Raw genomic sequence first — 21,826 nt, 5'->3', positions numbered from 1 at the left:
ACAGCATGATCATTACACAGGTGCACCTTGTGCTGGGGACAATAAAAGGCCACTCTAAAATGTGCAGTTTTGTCACACAACACAATGCCACAGATGTTTCAAGTTTTCAGGGAGCGTGCAATTGGCATGCTGACTGCAGAAATGTCCACAAGAGCTTTTGCCAGATAATTTTATGTACATTTTTCTACCATAAGCTGCCTCCAAAGTCATTTTAGAGAATATGTCCAACCGGCCTCACAACCGTAGACCACGTGTATGGCATTGTGTGGGCGAGCAGTTTGCTGATGTCAACGTTGTAAATAGAGTGCCCCATGGTGGTGGTGAGGTTAAGGTATGGGCAGGCATAGCTACGGACAACGGACACAATTGCATTTTATTAATGGCAATTTTTATGGACTGAGATACCGTGACAAGATCCTGAGGCCCATTGTCGTGCCATTCATCTGCTGCCATCACCTCGTGTCAACATGATAATGCATAGCCCCATGTCACAAGGATCTGTACACAATTCCTGGAAGCTGAAAATGTTCCAGTTCTTACACGACCTCAACAGACAGACTCAACAGACATGTGACCAATTGAGCATGTCGGGATGCTCTGGATCGATCTGTACGACAGTGTGTTCCAGTTCCTGCCAATATCCAGAAACGTCGCACAGCCAACAAAGAGGAGTGGGACAACATTCCACAGGACACAATCAACAGCCTGGTCAACTCTATGGGAAGGAGATGTGTCACGCTGCATGAGGGAAATTGTGGTCACGCCAGATACTGATCCACACCCCTACCTTTTTTTTTAAGGTATCTCTGTGACAAGCAGATGCATATCTTTTTTCCCTTTTTTCCCTCTGACATATTGACCAGATAAATACTCTTAACGGTCTGAAAAGATAGATTGAATCCTTTATCTACCACAGTCCCGCACAACCTTCCAATTTATTATATTTAAATGGTTCTAAAGTATTGTTTGAATTTATATATTGTAAGGTTTCTGGTTTGCTCAGATAAATGATAACATTTTTTTATTGCTCTAAATCAAAATGTTATTTTGCCTATTTTTCTTTTCTGTCTGGATAGATGGACAATCTATTCCTAGTATTTACTCAATGTTTGTCTCTTACCAATGGAATACTGTTGTGAATATAGTTTGGCCGTTTTAAATGGTATACATTGTGAAATAAAATGAGCATGTTTTTTTGTATTATCTTGTTGATTGATGACCAACCAAGAGCATGACTACAACAGAAGAACCATATCTCCACCTTAAAACAATCCTTTCTGCTTTGTTCTGTTCAATCTGCAGCCTCCTAATCTCACATGCTGATGCATTTCCCCAGACCACAGAACAGTAGTTTACCTGACTCCCACAATCTGCAGCCTCCTAATCTCACGTGCTGATGCATTTCCCCAGACCACAGAACAGTAGTTCACCTAACTCCCAATTAACGCTTGTGTTGTTTGCTTATGAATATTTCCTGGTAAATATTTAGCTATCCTTCTGATCATGCATGCAGTTTATGTAGACTATATCCATGAATGTTCATCAAAGCTAAAATATGAATATTATTTATGTTGACCAAGTTAAAAACCTCATGTATTTTGTTAGGAAGGCTACATACATTAACCTGAGCTATATGCAACCCTTTCCTTGTCAAGTGGAGATCAACAGAGCATGTATTCATTATAGTTGAAGCTGTCACTACAACACACAAACTCAGATTTTAACATTGGGTTAAAATAGCCAGGGAGTTACTCTAGAGTCCCGATACAGTTGGATTAAAATAGCCAGGGAGTTACTCTAGAGTCCCGATACAGTAAAATGTATCCTTCACCGATCAGACTTGTTGATTCAGGCAATGCTTTTCCTTCATGATGGGATACAGTTTTTTTTTCTCCTGTCATTGATCTCCGTGGGGAAGTGATCATTCATTCCAAAATCAGGGTTTCTGAGTTCTCTGCCCCTGCTCTTTGCCATTTCCTTTTGTTTAAAATATTCAAAACATGCAATAATAGCCCGTGTTCTATTCCCAGAGGCCTTACCCATTCTATGGACTCTGGAGAAAGTGACATTATGCACAACAGCAGTGGGCAGTTTCAGTTGAGTTGACATAAAGTCTTGAACAGTGTCTGCTGTTGTCATTCTCAAGTATCCTTGAAAAGATTAGATTGTCCCGCATTGATCGACACCGTACATCAAGGAAAGTTTTTTAAAGTTGTTTGTTCTCCCTTTGTACCACCTCCACCTTGCCATGAATAGAGTCTACAGTACCTTTCATCCCTTTGTACCACCTCCACCTTGCCATTGATAGAGTCTACAGTACCTTTCATCCCTTTGCACCACCTCCACCTTGCCATGAATAGAGTCTACAGCACCTTTCATCCCTTTGTACCACCTCCAACGTGCCATGAATAGAGTCTACAGTACCTTTCATCCCTTTGTACCACCTCCACCTTGCCATGAATAGAGTCTACAGTACCTTTCATCCCTTTGTACCACCTCCACCTTGCCATGAATAGAGTCTACAGTACCTTTCATCCCTTTGTACCACCTCCACCTTGCCATGAATAGAGTCTACAGTACCTTTCATCCCTTTGTACCACCTCCACCTTGCCATGAATAGAGTCTACAGTACCTTTCAGCTCCGCGTTCTCTTTCCTTAGATCATCAATCTGACGTTGGCTGAATTCTAGACTGGCACATAATGCATTGATGTCCTCTCGTAGTATATCCAAGATATCAAGTTTGGCAAGCCTTTCATTGATGGATTTTAACTAGTCAACATCCATATCCGTAAACCTCTCCCCACTCAATTAAATTCAATTCAATTCAATTCAAGGCGCTTTATTGGCATGGGAAACATATGTTAACACTGCCAAAGCAAGTGAAGTAAATATTATACAAAAGTGAAATAAACAAAAATGAACAGTAAACATTACACTCACAGAAGTTCCAAAAGAGTACTTTACTTTAACGTGCAAACGGTTAAAGTACAAAAGGGAAAATAAATAAACATAAATATGGGTTGTATTTACAATGGTGTTTGTTCATCACTGGTTGCCCTTTTCTTGTGGCAACAGGTCACAAATATTGCTGCCGTGATGGCACACTGTGGTATTTCACCCAGTAGATATGGGAGTTTATCAAAATCGGGTTTGTTTTCAAATTCTTTGTGGATCTGTGTAATCTGAGGGAAATACAGTGAGCACCATAATTCATTGGACAGTGACAATTTTTTTGTTATTTTGGTTCTGTACTCTAGCACTTTGAGTTTGAAAGGATACAATGACAATGCAGGTGAAGTGCAGACTGTCAGCTTTAATTTGAGGGTATTTTCATACATATCTGATGAACCGTTTAGAAATGACAGCACCTTTTGTACATGGTCCCCCCATTTTAAGGTACTAGAAGTATTTGTTGAATTGGCTTCACAGATGTGTCGTTAGGCAGGTGTATTCATTTGTGGCGTTAGTGAATGCAGGAGAGCTGTTGATGTATAGCATTGATTCTAGACTTTGCTATTGCCTTTGGAGGTTGTTGTTGGGGTGTGACAACATGAGGAAGACAGCAGTGTCGATGCAAATGAATCTAGCCGTCATAAGGCTCAGAAATGAAAATCAATCAATCAGGAACATTGCAAAAACCCTGGGCATGCCCAAGTCAACAGTTTGGTTCATCATTAACAAGAAAAAAACAACCGGTGAACTCAATTATGTCAAAAGACCCGGTAGACTGAGGAAGACCACTGTAGTGGATGACCGGAGAATACTCTCTATTGTGAAGAAAAAAAACTGACAACAGCCCAACAGATCAAAAACACTCTCCTGGATGCAGGTGTAGATGTGTCAAAGTCTACCATACGTAGAAGACTACACCAGCAGGACTACAGAGGTTACACTACAAGATGCAAACCACTGATAAGCCTGAAGAACAGAAAGGCGAGATTATGGTTTGCTAAAAAGCACCTAAAAGAGCCCCAAGAATTCTGGAAAAAAGTATTGTGGACAGATGAGACAAAGATTAACATGTACCAGAGTGATGGAAAGAGGAAAGTGTGGAGAAAAAAAAGACATGTCCATGATCCAAAGCATACCACCTCATCCGTGAAACATGGTGGAGGGGGTGTTATGGCTTGGGCCTTTATGGCTGCCAGTGGAACAGGCTCACTTGTCTTCATCGATGATATGACTCCAGACAGAAGTAGAACAATGAATTCTGAAGTCTACAGAAATATTTGATCTTCTCAGATAAAACCAAATGCCTCCAAACTCATTGGACGGCACTTCATCATGCAACAAGACAATGAACCTAAACATACTGCTAGAGCAACGAAGGGGTTTTTGATGGCCAAAAAGTGGAAAATCCTTGGCCCGAGTTAATCACCGGATCTGAATCCAATTGAACATGCATTTTACATGCTGAAGAGGAGACTGAAGGCAAAAAGTCCCCGAAACAAGCAGGAACTGAAGATGGCTGCAGTACAGGCCTGGCAGAGCATCACCAGGGAAGATACCCAGCGTCTGATGTCGATGCATCGCAGACTTCAAGCAGTCATTGCATGCAAAGGGTATGCGACCAAATATTAACAATGATTACTTTATTCTACATTATGTTAAACTGTCCAATGTTTTTTGATGCCCGAAAATGGGGGGGACTATGTACAAAAGCTTCTATAATTTCTAAACGGTTAATCCGATATGTATGAAAATACCCTCAAATTAAAGCTGACAGTCTGCACTTCACCCTCATTGTCATTGTAACCTTTCAAACTCAAAGTGCTAGAGTACAGAACCAAAATAACAAAAGAATTGTCACTGTCCAATAAATTATGGTGCTCACTGTATGTGTCTCTAAAATGGTCATACATTTGGCAGGAGGTTAGGAAGTGCAGCTCAGTTTCCACCTCATTTTGTGGGCAGTGTGCACATAGCCTGTCTTCTCTTGAGAGCGGCAGTTTCTCTCAATAGCAAGGCTATGCTCACTGACTCAGTACATATTCAAAGCTTTCCTTAAATTTGGGTCAGTCACAGTGATCAGGTATTCTGCCACTGTGTGCTCTTTGTTTAGGGCCAAATAGCATTCTAGTTTGCTCTGTTTTTTTGTTAATTCTTTCCAATGTGTCAAGTAATTATCTTTTTGTTTTCTCATGATTTGGTTGGGTCTAATTGTGTTGCTGTCCTGGGGCTCTGTGGGGTCTGTTTGTGAACAGAGCCCCAGGACCAGCTTGCTTAGGGGACTCTTCTCCAGGCTCATCTCTCTGTAGGTGATGGCTTTGTTATGGAAGGTTTGGGAATTGCTTCCTTTTAGATTGTAGAATTTTGCAGCTCTTTTCTGGATTTTGATCATTAGCGGGTATCGGCCTAATTCTGCTCTGCATAAAGAGTCTCAATTTTGTGTTTGTCCCATTTTGTGAATTATTGGTTGGTGAGTGGACCCCAGACCTCACAAGCATAAAGGGCAATGGGTTCTATAACTGATTCAAGTATTCTTAGCCAGATCCTAATTGGTATGTCGAATGTTATGTTCCTTTTGATGGCATAGAATGCCCTTCTTGTCTTGTCTCTCAGATCGTTCACAGCTTTGTGGAAGCTACCTGTGGCGCTGATGTTTAGGCCAAGGTATGTATAGTTTTTTGTGTGCTCTAGGGCAACGGTGTCTAGATGGAATTTGTATTTGTGGTCCTGGCGACTGGATCTTTTTTGGAACACCATTATTTTGGTCTTACTGAGATTTACTGTCAGGGCCAAGGTCTGGCAGAATCTGTGCAGAAGATCTAGGTGCTCCTAAATCCTTGGTTGGGGACAGAAGCACCAGATCATCAGCAAACAGTAGACATTTGACTTCAGATTCTAGTAGGGTGAGGGGATGGGGATAGTTTGATTGGGGAAGGTTTGATTCCATCATTGATACCACTTAGCCAACTTGGCTTTGGTTTGTTTTTGTTGATTGGGTTTGTTGTCCTGAACAGTGCTTGAATCCTCAGAAACCAGTGACATGTTTCTTTGAGCTCGTAAGTATCTCTCGTCAATGAATTGTTCAAGCTCTTCAATGGATTCTGAATCATCCAGTGTGTTTGCAGGCAGGTTAAAACAAAAATAACGAAACAATGGATGTATCTTTCCAGACCTGTACAGGCCATCGGTAGATACACCCAATAAAAAAATTAAGAAATTCAACGATTGTGTACTCACTTATGCCTGTAATATTGAAATATTTCCTGCAAACAATTAAAAGCGTGGTTCCTGTTAAAAACGCTGGGTAAAACCTGATCTGAGCCTGCATGCTAAATGAGATAATCATTCTAGAGATAATGTAAAGGCATGTCTCACAACACAGACAAAAGTGTACTCCAACAGAGCTATGATGCCTTTAGCTTGATAACTATTTTGGTGCATATTTTGTACAGCCCATTAACCACATTACATCCCAGTGGTGAAGCTTAATTTGCCAAGACACCATTGTCTCATTAGTGAATATAGGCTTGATGAAAGAGTTCTCAAAGAATTCATATGGTGCTCCTTTAAGGGAGGAATGTTAAGAAAGAATCTAAGTATTAGATTAGAATCATTAGATGTCCTGAGACTTTGTTCCGGGACATTCACCCATGGACTGGGGTGTATTCATTACGTCTTGCAATGGAAACCAACAGCGCAAGCAAACAGAGCAAAAGGAATGAAACGGGGAGGGACCTACCTGAATTTGTACAATAGAAACTCTTGTTTTCGTTGCAAAATGTTTTGCAACAGAATCTGCATAATGAATGCACCCCTGGTGTATAGGTACAGAACATTGATTTAGCTTCAATTGAATTTGGTTTTCTTTTTCATGACAAATACACAAACAGCCTATTGAAGAGACTGGAACACAATGTTCCCATCGTGGTCAAGCTCCATCCGAATAATGAGTTCTCTAATGAAAAGCAATAAACAGTGAAGGATTGACTGGAGGATTGTACTGCCTTTTTTTTAGGATGATTTAAAATAGCTCCAACATTGACCTAGATAAAGGAATGCCAGTGACAGTGCACTCAGTCAGATCCCATCAGACCCACTGTGATCAGCTGAGTTTCATAATGGTATCAGCAGCACTGAGCACGGCAGCAGCCATCAACTACTTTTCACATACTTAAATAATACAATGTTTTCTCCTCCCTAGAGCTCTCTTTTTGACATGCACAAATATGCATTGTAAAATTTGCTGTTACAGTCTGATCTGACAATTTGTTGTTAGTCAGATCTGACAATTTGTTGTTACAGTCTGATCTGACCATTTGTTGTTACAGTCTGATCTGACAATTTGTTGTTACAGTCTGATCTGACCATTTGTTGTTACAGTCTGATCTGACAATTTGTTGTTACAGTCTGATCTGACAATTTGTTGTTACAGTCTGATCTGACCATTTGTTGTTACAGTCTGATCTGACAATTTGCTGTTACAGTCTGATCTGACAATTTGCTGTTACAGTCTGATCTGACAATTTGTTGTTACAGTCAGATCTGACAATTTGTTGTTACCGTCTGATCTGACAATTTGTTGTTACCGTCTGATCTGACAATTTGTTGTTACAGTCTGATCTGACAATTTGTTGTTACAGTCAGATCTGACAATTTGTTGTTACCGTCTGATCTGACCATTTGTTGTTACCGTCTGATCTGACAATTTGTTGTTACAGTCTGATCTGACAATTTGTTGCCGTTTACCATAAACTACTGCATTTCCAATATAAGCTGTTCAATACTCCATCAAGTCATGACACAAATTAAAAACAATCATATTTTTATGACACTAAACTATCGCTATAAAAAGTATGTCTCTCATCACTTCACAAAAGGTCAACTCTCCAAAAAGCAACATAGCACAAACATACTCAAGACTATACAAAGTGAAACAATTATTAGTAAAGTAGACTACAAAATAAAACTCAACCCACCAGAGTGTGGTCCAACCTTCCAAATATCTTCATTTTCAAACGTTTTAAATTATCCAAGAACATTGGACATGTAAATAGGCAAACACAAATAAAACAGAAAAAAGATCTAATCTAATCAAATGCTCATTGAATAGGCATCTCTGCGGAGTTACAAGTGTCAGTTAAGTCCTCTCTGATCTCTGAACGCTGAAAAATGCTTGGACCGTCGGAGTCCTGCATCGTGCCTAATTCCCCTATGCAGACATGTGGATAAATGCGCGTAGCCAACTGCTTGCTGCTGTGTGAGGTTTTGGATTAGAGCTTATTATCATACAGCTGCCAATTTATTTGTGGCACATCGAACTTAGACTGAAGTCGCTCTTGACCCAGAGACTGGCAGAGTGTTAAAGTAACACCAGAATCCACGCTGCGCTGTTTGGACACTTTACAACTCCTCAAACCTCGGACCCCGTGCATGTTCTGCAGAAGGGGAAAACCAATTGGCAACCAGTTCAGTTAATCAAGCAATCACCACTGAGAAGCTATGAGCCTATTTGCCATGTAGCCGAACAAAGAGTAAACAACCTAAATGCAAGCCACTATAGAAGAGCTGTCAGTAGCAGCACATTTACCATTTAGTCTAGCCTACACAATTATGCACGTATACATTTCCAGTTGCCATCAATAATAAAAAAAATCCTTACCATAAACATGTAGATGCCCTTTGAGTAAGCTCACACATGTTATGAAGAAGGGAAGCAAATATTTTCTGCTCTATGATATTAGGTTACTCATACTGTTACAAGGCCCTTCATTACTAATGATCTGGCATTATAGAGAGAAGAAATGACTAGCAGTGAATCATCTTTTTTTTTACGCAGTCAGCTAGCCTACCATGTTCAAATCAAACAGATACCATAGCTTACAACACATTTCCTTTAGACTACTTTAACTAACTTATTTACTGTTAGAGCTTTGTTTTGTCCCCTAACTTGGGCACCGTAAACTTAGCCTAAATGAGCAGATTCTCATCAGGATGCTGGCCAGCAGCAGGGAAGTTTTGGAGGACTGGGAGCTGTGGAATGTGAAAGGGCATCACAGCAGCAGCCTGTGAGATAGTCAAACACAGACGCATGTATATTCATGGCTCTGGTCAGACCTATTACAACAATTATTAATGGGACCAGATAACTCCAAATGAATCTTACTATTTACAGGTGCAATCCCATTTGTGTTTTATTTGATAAGTAAATTATTGAAATGAGACTATATTTAATTCCATCAATTGCACAATTAGAAAGTGTGTTGCAATCCATGCTGGTGAAAACGGTGAGTTCCAGAAGCCATGTTCCTCAGAGGGAAGAGGCCATAGGCTACTGAGTACAGAGCTGTGAGGGGTTAACGATGAGGTTTTGCTCTGATTCTTAGAAGTTGTAGAACAATTCTAGAACATATTTATTTCACTTTGAGAAGGAACACCTCATCGTAGCAGTTTTCAATATCAAAGCCCTGGGTCAGAGCCATGCTACATGGGTCGCAGACACTCTGCAGGCTTTCATCTGGACAGACAGCAAGGCACATTATTGACATATTCTGCCATTACCCCTCCCTTGGATATTGGATAGAGACAGACTGCTTGACTGAAATGTTGAGTGTGCAAGATTTTAAAATCATTCTCATCATGAGCACTATCTCAGTATCCCTTAGTTAGGAATCTGTTATGTTCCCTTTTCACAAAAACAATATTCCTATCTCTCTGAAATGTCAACGGAGCACTGAACGTATACCAAGCTTTTTATTTTCAAAATCGTTCAAATTTAATTCAGCTCGTGTCATGCTAATGTAGCTTTATGCGACCCGCGGAAACAACTTTTAGGACGACGACCACAAAATGTAAAATCCTCAAACATTGTTAGGAGAAACCTGCATCGTTATGTCAACAGAGCTCGGTGGTTATTATCATAAGTATTAGGTTACGAAATCTGACTTATGGATATAATGTTAATGATATGTTAGAGAAAGACCCCACTGAATGATTCAGAACATGAAGAATCATATGTGTCTTGGTACAATGTTTTTATAATATAAGGAAGTGAAATTCCCTCACTAAAGCGCGTTTTCACCCACTGTGGTTGGACAGCCGAGACTACACTAAACAGACTGGGAAGGAACTTTCTGATTCATCACCCACCTGGTGAAGGGAGACATGGCTGCCCCTCACTCTCTGCCAAATGGACCCTGGCCAGGACAGGACAATTGGTGGCACTGATTAGCCAGTCTGTCTGCAGCGACATACTACACCCCTATTGTCTGCAACCAGCCAGGATCTTCTTGTCCCATTATGCCTGCGGTGTCATCTGCTATTAATTAGCCTTACCAGCCTTAGCCCCACCCACAACACAACAGCCTGCCTGTCCTAATCCTGAACCCACCTGGTTCATTTAGCTCTCCCTACTCTGTTGCCATGGGAAACTGTTACCATGGAACCGAGCCCATATGAGTTATCAGACACAGCAGTAAACTGGAGAAAAATAACTCCCACCTTCTCATTCCCCTAACCACCCATTATAAATCACAGTCCTGCAAAAAGCTGCTAATGTGTGTGATAGCTTAAAATATATATTACATTTTATATCTGAAATCTGAATATTCAAGTGCTGAAATTTAATTAGGCCTATTTATTTTTTGTGACCAAAATGTTATTTTGTATTTAGCCTAATTCAATAACAAGCTGATGCTAGAGGAACAGTAGCCTAGAATGCTGTGATTGTACGGTAGTAGTGTAGAGCCAGAGTGATGCATGGTGGTTACAAACTACACAGGCAAACTTGGCCAGGACAGAGTCCCTCCATTAAAACCAGTGTTAAAAATGAATAAAACCGCTCAGGGGCTTGACATGTACATGCTTTCTCTGCTCTGTGTACCAGAGAGGTCATAAAGGTGAAAATGTCACACAGTGACAGCACTTTATTCTCCTCTCTGCTTGTACTATGTCAGGGGTACCACATTGTCTCATGTATGTTTACACAAGGGTTATTTCTCATGTTCAAATGTGACAAGGACAAACAAACCCCTGAGATATTTCACACTTTCAGAGCGGAGTATGACTTTAGCAAGGGAACACAGAAAATGTAGGCTAGACTGCTGCCCGTTGTTGTAAGACCTCTACTGATTTATCAAATGTTTTAGCTGAGATATAAGATGATGCTTGAAGTGGTGTGATAAGAAACACATTTCCCAATACTATGAGATTGAGAACCAATATCTGGTCTGGTCTGCACTTGCAGAATAAGTCCATCAATAAGATTGAACCTTTCTTTGCCTCAGGGAATCTACAACACACACAGAGAACCATTCAGCAGAAAACTTCTGAACCAAAGAGAACAGAACCAGAGCGACCCAGTTCAGAACAAACTATATGCTATACTATCTGACGCTATGCCTATAGCAGTCATACAAAGTTCTGTGGTTCTGATTGCTTCATATACATTACTCAGTGTGCTGTAGTAGGTGTCTGCAGCCCCACACACTAGAGCTTAAGATAACTTCAAAGAGGTTGGCTAACGTGCTCCAATGGCACATCTGAGCTGTTCTGTGCTGTACGTCTGCATGTCTATCACAAGAAGCAGGCAACAGACATGTGAAGTATGACATGTACTCACCTGCATGAGGGTCTGGTAGAGCAGATTGCAGCATTGTTGGAGAAACAGCGAGAGCGAGAGAGAGAGAGAAGGCAGCGTTATAACATGCAAGAGGGTATTGCAGACCAATGGGGGGGTGATAATACAATAATCTCCATGCTTCATTGTACCTCAGATTATAATCCCATTTATTGGTCTACAACATCTCATCATCTGACCCTGGAAGCCAGTAACCACATTCCATCCACAGTTTTTATGCAAGTAAAGTCATACTGTATACACATAAATCATGACAGCTGTGATGGAAACAGGAAGTTTCAGTACAATTTATAAATGGCGACAGATCATTTGTTTGTTCGACATGGTGGGATCTTTTGGTGTTGGTAAAATGAATTATGTGAGAAATGGCGGTGGAAATGTATTATTGATATAATAACCATGATATGGAAGTAAACTTGGAGTCACACGATGACATGGTGTGTGGTCCTCCCACTACAACTCAGGAAACCATGCAGTTTAAATCAGGCTACAGATTAAATAAACGATGATCATTCCAAAAAATGTCGAGGGTCTTGTTCTGGTGACATGATGATCGATGCTTGACTGCCATTTGACAACTAAACATATTCTCACTCTTATCCATATCTCATCATGTAGACGATCCACATAGCCTACCTGCACTGTTTCTGCAAACTGTTGGCTAGAACGCATGTACCAAAACCAGAGTTGGCACATTTACTATTTAACGCAACAGTTATCGGTAGAGTTGAAAATGGCGATGGGCACAAATTGAACATTTGATTTTTATTCGGTACATGAAAACGTAAGCGAAAAGGTACATTTTGTGTCCACTACCTCAGTTTGGTGGAAACATACCACTGGTTTTTAGAATATTCACATGAAAATCTGGATGGAAACCTAGCTACTATCTCTGATATTTGAGCTTTTCTTTAAAATGACCAGCCATATAAAAGCATAGCCTACATTTTACCTGTGATCAGATGCTGACATAATTCTCACAGGCATCAAACTAACACAAACTACCACTTGCCAGTGGAATGTGTTAGTTTGATGCTTGTGTTTAGAAGCACTGGTCTTCAGGGCATAAACAGATCAATAACTTCTGGGCCCACATCCATTCTGCACTCTCCTGTTTGTCTGTCTGCAGACTACAGGCAGTGGCCTGGTGTGAGTGGGGTTTCCAGGGCTGCTTGCCTGGTAGTCTGCGGGCAGATGGACAGATGGCTACTGATCCTTCCTGAGGTAAATTAGTATTGCTCCTGGGGCTCTGGACCCTGAGACTGGACCCTATAGTGTCTCATTCATATGGAGATCATGAGGAACTCAGGAAGTCCCAATCAACAGGCCAGGGGTTATACTTTCACAACCAGGACAGGACTAGCCTGGACCCAGATCTGTTTGGGCTGTCTTTCCTACGGTCATTGTTGTAGGAGTTGGCAGGACAGCATAAACAAATATGGACAGACAGGATAGATGTCCTGAGTGTTGAGGAACTATTGCCTTATGTGTTTGTTTCCCACATTTGACATGTCATGAAATGGAAAGTTCTTAATAAGAGCTCAACTAAAATTACGCTCTTGAAATAAACATTTTCACAGCAAACTGACAGCAAACAGACAGGTACATTTGTCAGTAAATATAGCATTGCACAGGGGACCTGCATCTGAGACCAAAATGATCTGTGAAAACACTAAAATAACATCAGAGACTATGACAGAGAGAACACACATTTCAATTGTCAGCATTTTACTGGATTTAAAAAACACAGTTAGGGCCACAAATCCCAATGATTAGCTAGCCTAGCATATACCAAAAGTGCTGAGCATTGTTATTTACAGTAGACACAACTGGGATTATTAGCCTCTTAAAGCACTTCATTCTGCCTGATTTAACAATTTAAATCAATGACCGGCCTTTCTGAGACAGACTAATCAAAACGCTCACCAGTCTCCTTCCTAATCCCCCAGTCATAGCAGAAGACAGTCAGAGCCAGGTGGTGGACTCACTGGACTGGAGGGAGCTCTGACGTGTAATGTCTGCCCTAAAACACAGCCAAACTCCCAGCCAAACCCCAGTACAGACATGGCCAACTCACAGAAGACTAGCCTAGACCTAGTCCCCTACACCTCTTCCATCATTATCAAGCCATACATGTATGGTGCATGGCAACGATAGAGGAGTCATGGCTATGGCACATACAGTACGGCAGTGTTTCCCCAATCCAGTTCTCCAGTACCCCCAACAGCACACATTTTTGTTGTATCCCCAGATAAACTCACCTGATTCAACTCATTTAGGGCTTGATGATTAGTTGACAAATTGAATCAGGTGTGCTTATCTGAGGCTACAACAGAATTGTGTGCTTTTGGGGGTACTGAAGGACTGGAGTTGGGAGCCACTGCAGTATGGGACCAGAGGGGTATACTATAAATTAGGATCAATGAGTTAGCCCGCTAACTTTGACAAGCAAACAGAAATAACTACTGATCTTCTGGTTCGTCATAAAAGTGAAACCAAGACATGTGTTCTTGTTTGTTGAATCAATTAGATCGTGCTCATTTCAAGCTTATTTTTTGGCTAACGCCTTGATCCTGTTTTTTAGTATACCCTACAGGCTAGCAAAGTCAGTCCCAGACCCAGACCTCGCCAACTTCCATAGGAAAGGGAGAAAGGTGAAATAGCTGCTTGCTTACCCTCTGCTGTATGGTGGCGTGCTTGTGTTCCATATCTCTCTTCTCCATGGCCGAGTCAATCACCAACTGATCCAACTGGAAACAAGATGAAAAAAACACACTCAGATGAGGATGGTCACATAGCTGAGATGTGTGAGTAGAGAAGAGGTTAAGCCAAGGAATATCCATGGAAGCGCTTCATTTTAAGCATGGGCAAGAGTGATGCTCAGCAATTGACTACAGCACTTTCAACTACCAGAGCCCAAACGCAATGACGTGTGAGAGGTCAATGTTTTGTAATGAAGCACTGACTCAGGTCTGTTTCACTATTCAGCATACTGTACATGTATTCTACCTGACAGGATACTATGCTGCTGAAGTCGACCACTAACACTGTATCTGCTACGTCGACCACCCAGCACATACAGGGATGTTTTAACAGATAATGTCAGAAGTTTCCCACAGTCAAATCAGAAGGCTAATGCACTGTTATGTAAACAGACCGCACAGCACCTGACAGAGCATCCATTGGTGATGCAACTCTGCCTGGGTCGATATTTCCAATCAGAACCAATCTAATACCAATCAGGACGCAGGGGCTAACAGCACAGCACGCTCTGGATGAGGACGGTGAGGGAGGGGGTGAAGCTCACCTCAGCAGCCAGCTTCTTCATGTAGGGGTCAATCTCATCCAGCAGGTTGAAACCCTGCTGAAAGAGGGAGTACTGGGCATGCATGAAGGATAGCATCTACAGGGGACAGACAGGAGAATATAAGCACTACATTATTGTTGTGTTTTTAAAAACAACAAAACACTCTACAGCACTGTACTCTATAGTGATGGATCGGACGTTAAGGGCACTTACAGCATCTAGGATCTCAAACTTCTTCTTGGCTTGAAGGACGTTGATCTGCAAGAGGGGAAGAGGTGAGTAACAGTCTTATCTGATACTACTGTGCATTGAAACATCTCCCTCTTGTGGACAATGGATACATCTCACTGTTGTCAGTATAGTGACCAACAATATATGACATTTGTGTCCTGCAGTCCTGCCTGTCTCTCAGTTTGTTGTATGTTATGAACTAAATCACATGGAATCAACATGATACTGTGATGCTCTATATATGAACTAATCATGGTCATCATGTTGGCATTTTAGGGATAAAACAAAGAATTCAGACATTCAGCTCATTGGCTATCTTAAAGAACGATGCAAACCTAAATGAGATATTGCGCTACATTTGAGAGGTCTCTAGAATAAATCTTCAGACACACCCGTGACCTTCTCTGCCTTCAGCCACTTTCAATTAAAACCAAACAGGGTCACACAGACACACACACACTCCAAATTAAAACCAAACAGGGTCATACAGACACACACACACTCCAAATTAAAACCAAACAGGGTCACACAGACACACACACACTCCAAATTAAAACCAAACAGGGTCACACAGACACACACACACTCCAAATTAAAACCAAACAGGGTCATACAGACACACACACACTCCAAATTAAAACCAAACAGGGTCACACAGATACACACACACTCCAAATTAAAACCAAACAGGGTCACACAGATACACACACACTCCAAATTAAAACCAAACAGGGTCACACAGACACACACACACTCCAAATTAAAACCAAACAGGGTCATACAGACACACACACACTCCAAATTAAAACCAAACAGGGTCACACAGATACACACACACTCCAAATTAAAACCAAACAGGGTCACACAGACACACACACACTCCAAATTAAAACCAAACAGGGTCACACAGACACACACACACTCCAAATTAAAACCAAACAGGGTCACACAGACACACACACACTCCAAATTAAAACCAAACAGGGTCACACAGACACACACACACTCCAAATTAAAACCAAACAGGGTCACACAGACACACACACACTCCAAATTAAAACCAAACAGGGTCACACAGACACACACACACTCCAAATTAAAACCAAACAGGGTCATACAGACACACACACACTCCAAATTAAAACCAAACAGGGTCATACAGACACACACACACTCCAAATTAAAACCAAACAGGGTCACACAGACACACACACACTCCAAATTAGAGCAGAGAGAACATTAGTGCCGGCAGACACAATACATAATGCAGACAAAGGAAGCTACAGCGATCACACCACATCAGTCACTCTGTTCCCAGAGGCAAATTTACTAACTGTCTACAGAGGAGACAACATGTGGGCATGCCAAGCTATAACCATGCTGAGATACAATGTGTGAACTACAATTTCCTGACTCTGAAAACAATGCCCATATGAAGGGCACATTGACTGTACCAACATCTTAAAGGGTCTGCCAGTGAATTCACCAACCCTATTCCCTCTTGTGGGCAATGAACTATTCTATTATATTCTATTCTAGACCTACATGATCCAAAGGGATCTATCTGAGTCCATGTATGACTCTGGTTATGTTGTCTGTCTCACCTGAAGTACGTAGTCGAGGGCCAGGTGTCTGAAGCACTTCCTGGTAATACTGAGTGTTCCGGTGGCCTCCTCCACCTCGTGGGGCTTGTTCCTGGGAGCCTGGGCGTTCTTCACCTGGGCCATCTCCATGTCCTCACGCATGCGGTCAAATTGCTTCTTGGTCTCCTTGAACTTACGGACATCCCTGAGAATGAGAAATTGGGGATGACAGCGAAATTGGGTTTAACAAGAGACACTTCATGTGATTCCTTTAGTTGTACCTGACCAGATAACAGGGGTAAGTGGAACACATGGTTGGCAATGACAATACTGTTTGTGGTTGACAGATTCACCAAGGACAGATTCACCAAGGACTGGAATACATGGTTGAAAATGAAAATACTGTTTGTGGTTGGACCATTCACCATGGAGAATTAAGTTCGTTAGATACGCGTGTTCCTTATTCTCCCTTCCAGTTCACCCCAGCTTTTCCCCAAGTAAAAGGCCCTGAGACTGGGGATAGTCTGTCTGCTTCACACATATGATGTTGTCCACCAACACCATAAATCAGTAAAGCTTCCAGGCCAAACAAGGAGGCGTTGGGGGTGTGAGAAATGGTCTCAAGCTACATAGTTATATAGGAGAGACAGCATGAGACAACGTTGTTTTAAACTTACTCTTTCACAAAGTTGTGCAGCTGCTGCTTCACAGATCTCTGGGCTTGATCGAACAGAATCTGAAACACAAAAGGCGCTTCCATTAGCATGTGTTGGTCACAAATGTGGAGTTAGAGGTTTTGAGCATGTATGTAACTTATTTTGTGTCCACAAATGTAGATCCTGAAAAGTTTCTGATTTTACAGTGCTGTTGATCTTCCTTCAGTAACATACAATCTCAACCAACAGGGGGCGATACAGGACTGGATTTATAACACGAATTCTCAAATTAATTCAATGCAAATACAAATTGAGATCACCCTTTCCACGCATACAAGTACTGTGAGACGAATAACACACGTGCTGACAAACACACTCACATACACTACACCACAAATCCTCTCTTTCATTCAAAATCCCCTTTCCTCTCTTATTCTAAGGACATTCACAGTGATTGCTGTTTTTCATTTTTACAATCATAATAGTTCATATAATCACAATTCAGCTTTCACATCAATACATGCCATGCTGCGGCTGCAGTAAAATAGGTTACTGGGGCAGGGAGGGAGGGAAGGAGCGAGAGAGGGAAAGGGAGGGGAGGAAGGGAGTGAGAGAGGGAAATGGATGGGAGGAAGGGAGCGAGAGAGGGAAAGGGAGGGGAGGGAGGGAGCGAGAGAGGGAAATGGATGGGAGGAAGGGAGCGAGAGAGGGAAATGGATGGGAGGAAGGGAGGAAGGGAGCGAGAGAGGGTAATGGATGGGAGGAAGGGAGCGAGAGAGGGAAAGGGAGGGGAGGGAGGGAGCGAGAGAGGGAAATGGATGGGAGGAAGGGAGCGAGAGAGGGAAATGGATGGGAGGAAGGGAGGAAGGGAGCGAGAGAGGGAGGGGAGGAAGGGAGCGAAAGAGGGAGGGGAGGAAGGGAGCGAGAGAGGAAGTGGAGGAAGAGGGAGAGAGGGAAGGGTGCGAGAGAGAGAGGGAAGGAAGGGAGCAAGGGCGCGGGAGCGGGAGGGGAGGAAGGGCGCGAGAGAGGGAGAGGGAGGGGAGGAAGGGAGCGAGAGAGGGAAAGGGAGGGGAGGAAGGGAGCGAGAGAGGGAAATGGAGGGGAGGAAGGGAGGAAGGGAGCGAGAGAGGGAAAGGGAGGGGAGGAAGGGAGAGGAGGAAGGGAGCGAGAAAGGGAAAGGGAGGGGAGGGGATGAAGGGAGTGAGAGAGGAAGGGGAGGAAGGGAGCGAGAGAGGAAGTGGAAGAAGAGGGAGAGAGGGAAGGGTGCGAGAGAGAGAGGGAAGGGAGAAAGGGCGCGAGAGAGGGAGAGGGAGGGGAGGAAGGGCGCGAGAGAGGGAAAGGGAGGGGAGGAAGAGAGAGAGTGAAGAGAGGCTTTGGGAGAAATGTGACTGCACTACTGAATCTTTACCACAGCTACAGAACAGTACATGGTGAAGAGAACAAATTGTTATTTTCTGGCTTTGCCCATAACACAATTGAATTTGATGTCTGTTTAGCGATTAGCAGGGTTAGGTCAGAGGTAGGGTGGATGGTGGCCCATCCTCTCTCCGATTGAGGGACAGAGTGATTGGCAGCTGGGAGATCTGGCTGTGTCCGGATTAGAAAGTAGATTTGGTATGAATTTTAGGAGACCATGTAAAGTGGGTTGACTATGGCACATGATTTGAACACAGCATTGAGTGATCTTAGTACACGGAAAATAACATACCTGTGGATCAACAATGACATCACAAGATAACCTTATTAAGACTTCAAGACCACATACGTCAGCATGGCAAACCTAACACCACCATGAGCCATGTCATTTTGATCAATTAAGACCAGAAGTTGGAACCACAATGCTACAGAGTACTGATTTAAATCACAAGGTATTTACACTGTTTTATTACTCTATAAACTTCACTGGGTCCAAATAAGGCAAGAGAGAGAGGAGAAAGAGAGAGAAAGAGAAGAGTGAGAGAAACAGATGGAGAGAGTGAGATAACGAGAGAGAGAGAGCAGAGAAAGAAGGAGAGAAAGAGGTAGAGAAAGAGGTAGAGAGAGGGGTGCAACAGAACAGTCCTTCCTGTTGGAAGTGTAGTGTGTTTCTCCCTTCAGGTCAGGATCTAGCGCTCCACTTGATTAGCAAACAAAGGTATTCCTTTTTTTTTTTTTTTTTTTTTACACGAGGGTCTGCCTCATCGAACCAGCCATAAATAAATATCCTAATCAGAGGGTTAGGCCTCTGCTTTTTATGCTTCTGGTCCTTCTAAAGGTTTGTAGGATCGCTCTCAAATGAAGCGGTGTCTTAGGAGGCGGACGCCGACCACCCTTTGTCAATGTAAATCAGCAGAGCTTGGCAAGGCAGAGGGAAAACACTAAACAGCTACATCTCTCTCTCTGTCGCTGTGTGTGGGCAATTGTTCTGCTTTGTCTTATCTAAGATAATAAGCCACAAAACAGCAAGTGAGAATTGAAATCTTGTGCAACCAAGAAATCTCCCAGACACGTGGATAATTAAAATCCAATCAACAAGGCCTGTAGGGCCTGGACATAAACACTAGTGATTGACAGAGTGAACACCCTCATGGGATGTCCATCTGACATGTTGATGGATAGCCTGGGGGAGGATTGAAGTGGCTGCTTGCTGTGCGTCAGTAACCCACAGAGTTTTAACTAGAGAGGTTTGTAGTTAACATGCCTCCAGGTTGCTCACTGTGTGTGTTTGTGTGTGTGTGTGTGTGTGTGTGTGTAGACTGGACACAGAAAAGTGCTGAGGGGTTTCCTAGCCCAGCCTGGCTCAGCTCAGCGGTAGGGTTGTGTTGTGCAGCCTGGGGCATCCCTGGGCTGCATTGCGGCAACAGCAGCCTGTGGTGACAGCAGCCTGTGGTGACAGCAGCCTGTGTGTAGCTGCATTGTGGTGACAGCAGCCTGTGTGTAGCTGCATTGTGGTGACAGCAGCCTGTGTATAGCTGCATTGTGGTGACAGCAGCCTGTGTGTAGCTGCATTGTGGTGACAGCAGCCTGTGTGTAGCTGCATTGTGGTGACAGCAGTCTGTGTGTAGCTGCATTGTGGTGACAGCAGTCTGTGTGTAGCTGCTTTGTGGTGACAACAGCCTGTGTGTAGCTGTTTTGTGGTGACAGCAGTCTGTGTGTAGCTGCTTTGTGGTGACAGCAGCCTGTGGTGACAGAAGTCTGTGCGTAGCTGCATTGTGGTGGCAGCAGTCTGTGTGTAGCTGTATTGTGGTGACAGCAGCCTGTGTATAGCTGCATTGTGGTGACAGCAGTCTGTGTGTAGCTGCTTTGTGGTGACAGCAGCCTGTGTGTAGCTGCATTGTGGTGACAGGAGTCTGTGTGTAGCTGCTTTGTGGTGACAACAGCCTGTGTGTAGCTGCTTTGTGGTGACAACAGCCTGTGTGTAGCTGCTTTGTGGTGACAGCAGCCTGTGTGTAGCTGCATTGTGGTGACAGCAGCCTGTGTGTAGCTGCTTTGTGGTGACAGCAGCCTGTGGTGACAGAAGTCTGTGCGTACCTGCATTGTGGTGACAGCAGTCTGTGTGTAGCTGTATTGTGGTGACAGCAGTCTGTGTGTAGCTGCTTTGTGGTGACAGCAGTCTGTGTGTAGCTGCTTTGTGGTGACAGCAGCCTGTGTGTAGCTGCATTATGGTGACAGCAGTCTGTGTGTAGCTGCTTTGTGGTGACAGCAGCCTGTGGTGACAACAGTCTGTGTGTAGCTGCATTGTGGTGACAGCAGCCTGTGTGTAGCTGCATTGTGGTGACAGCAGTCTGTGTGTAGCTGCATTGTGGTGACCGCAGCCTGTGTATAGCTGCATTGTGGTGACAGCAGCCTGTGTGTAGCTGCATTGTGGTGACAGCAGCCTGTGGTGACAGCAGCCTGTTTGTAGCTGCTTTGTGGTGACAGCAGTCTGTGTGTAGCTGCATTGTGGTGACAGCAGTCTGTGTGTAGCTGCATTGTGGTGACAGCAGTCTGTGTGTAGCTGCATTGTGGTGACAGCTGCCTGTGTGTAGCTGCATTGTGGTGACAGCAGTCTGTGTGTAGCTGCATTGTGGTGACAGCAGCCTGTGTGTAGCTGCATTGTGGTGACAGCAGCCTGTGTGTAGCTGCATTGTGGTGACAGCATCCTATGTGTAGCTGCTTTGTGGTGACAGCAGTCTGTGTGTAGCTGCTTTGTGGTGACAGCAGCCTGTGTGTAGCTGCTTTGTGGTGACAGCAGCCTGTGTGTAGCTGCTTTGTGGTTGTGGTGACAGCAGCCTGTGTGTAGCTGCATTGTGGTGACAGCAGCCTGTGTATAGCTGCATTGTGGTGACAGCAGCCTGTGTGTAGCTGCATTGTGGTGACAGCAGCCTGTGTGTAGCTGCATTGTGGTGACAGCAGTCTGTGTGTAGCTGCATTGTGGTGACAGCAGTCTGTGTGTAGCTGCTTTGTGGTGACAACAGCCTGTGTGTAGCTGTTTTGTGGTGACA

General features: G+C 43.2%; 1 protein-coding gene across 1 annotated transcript in view; it reads right to left on the bottom strand.

The window, feature by feature from the left end:
• Positions 1-21,826, bottom strand: part of LOC106572560 (arf-GAP with coiled-coil, ANK repeat and PH domain-containing protein 3) — a 116,212-nt gene that overhangs the window by 19,731 nt on the left and 74,655 nt on the right. Inside the window, exons 5-10 of the mRNA XM_082962177.1 lie at positions 17,385-17,443; positions 16,729-16,912; positions 15,107-15,151; positions 14,894-14,989; positions 14,262-14,336; positions 11,569-11,580 (exon numbers count right to left, since the gene is read on the bottom strand). Coding sequence (XP_082818303.1) covers positions 11,569-11,580; positions 14,262-14,336; positions 14,894-14,989; positions 15,107-15,151; positions 16,729-16,912; positions 17,385-17,443 — 471 coding nt within the window. The remainder of the gene's footprint in view (positions 1-11,568; positions 11,581-14,261; positions 14,337-14,893; positions 14,990-15,106; positions 15,152-16,728; positions 16,913-17,384; positions 17,444-21,826) is intronic.

The sequence above is a fragment of the Salmo salar genome, chromosome 15 (genome assembly GCF_965601325.2).
Source record: "Salmo salar chromosome 15, fSalSal1, whole genome shotgun sequence".
Lineage (NCBI taxonomy): Eukaryota > Metazoa > Chordata > Actinopteri > Salmoniformes > Salmonidae > Salmo > Salmo salar.
This window is presented reverse-complemented; position numbering and strand designations above follow the sequence as displayed.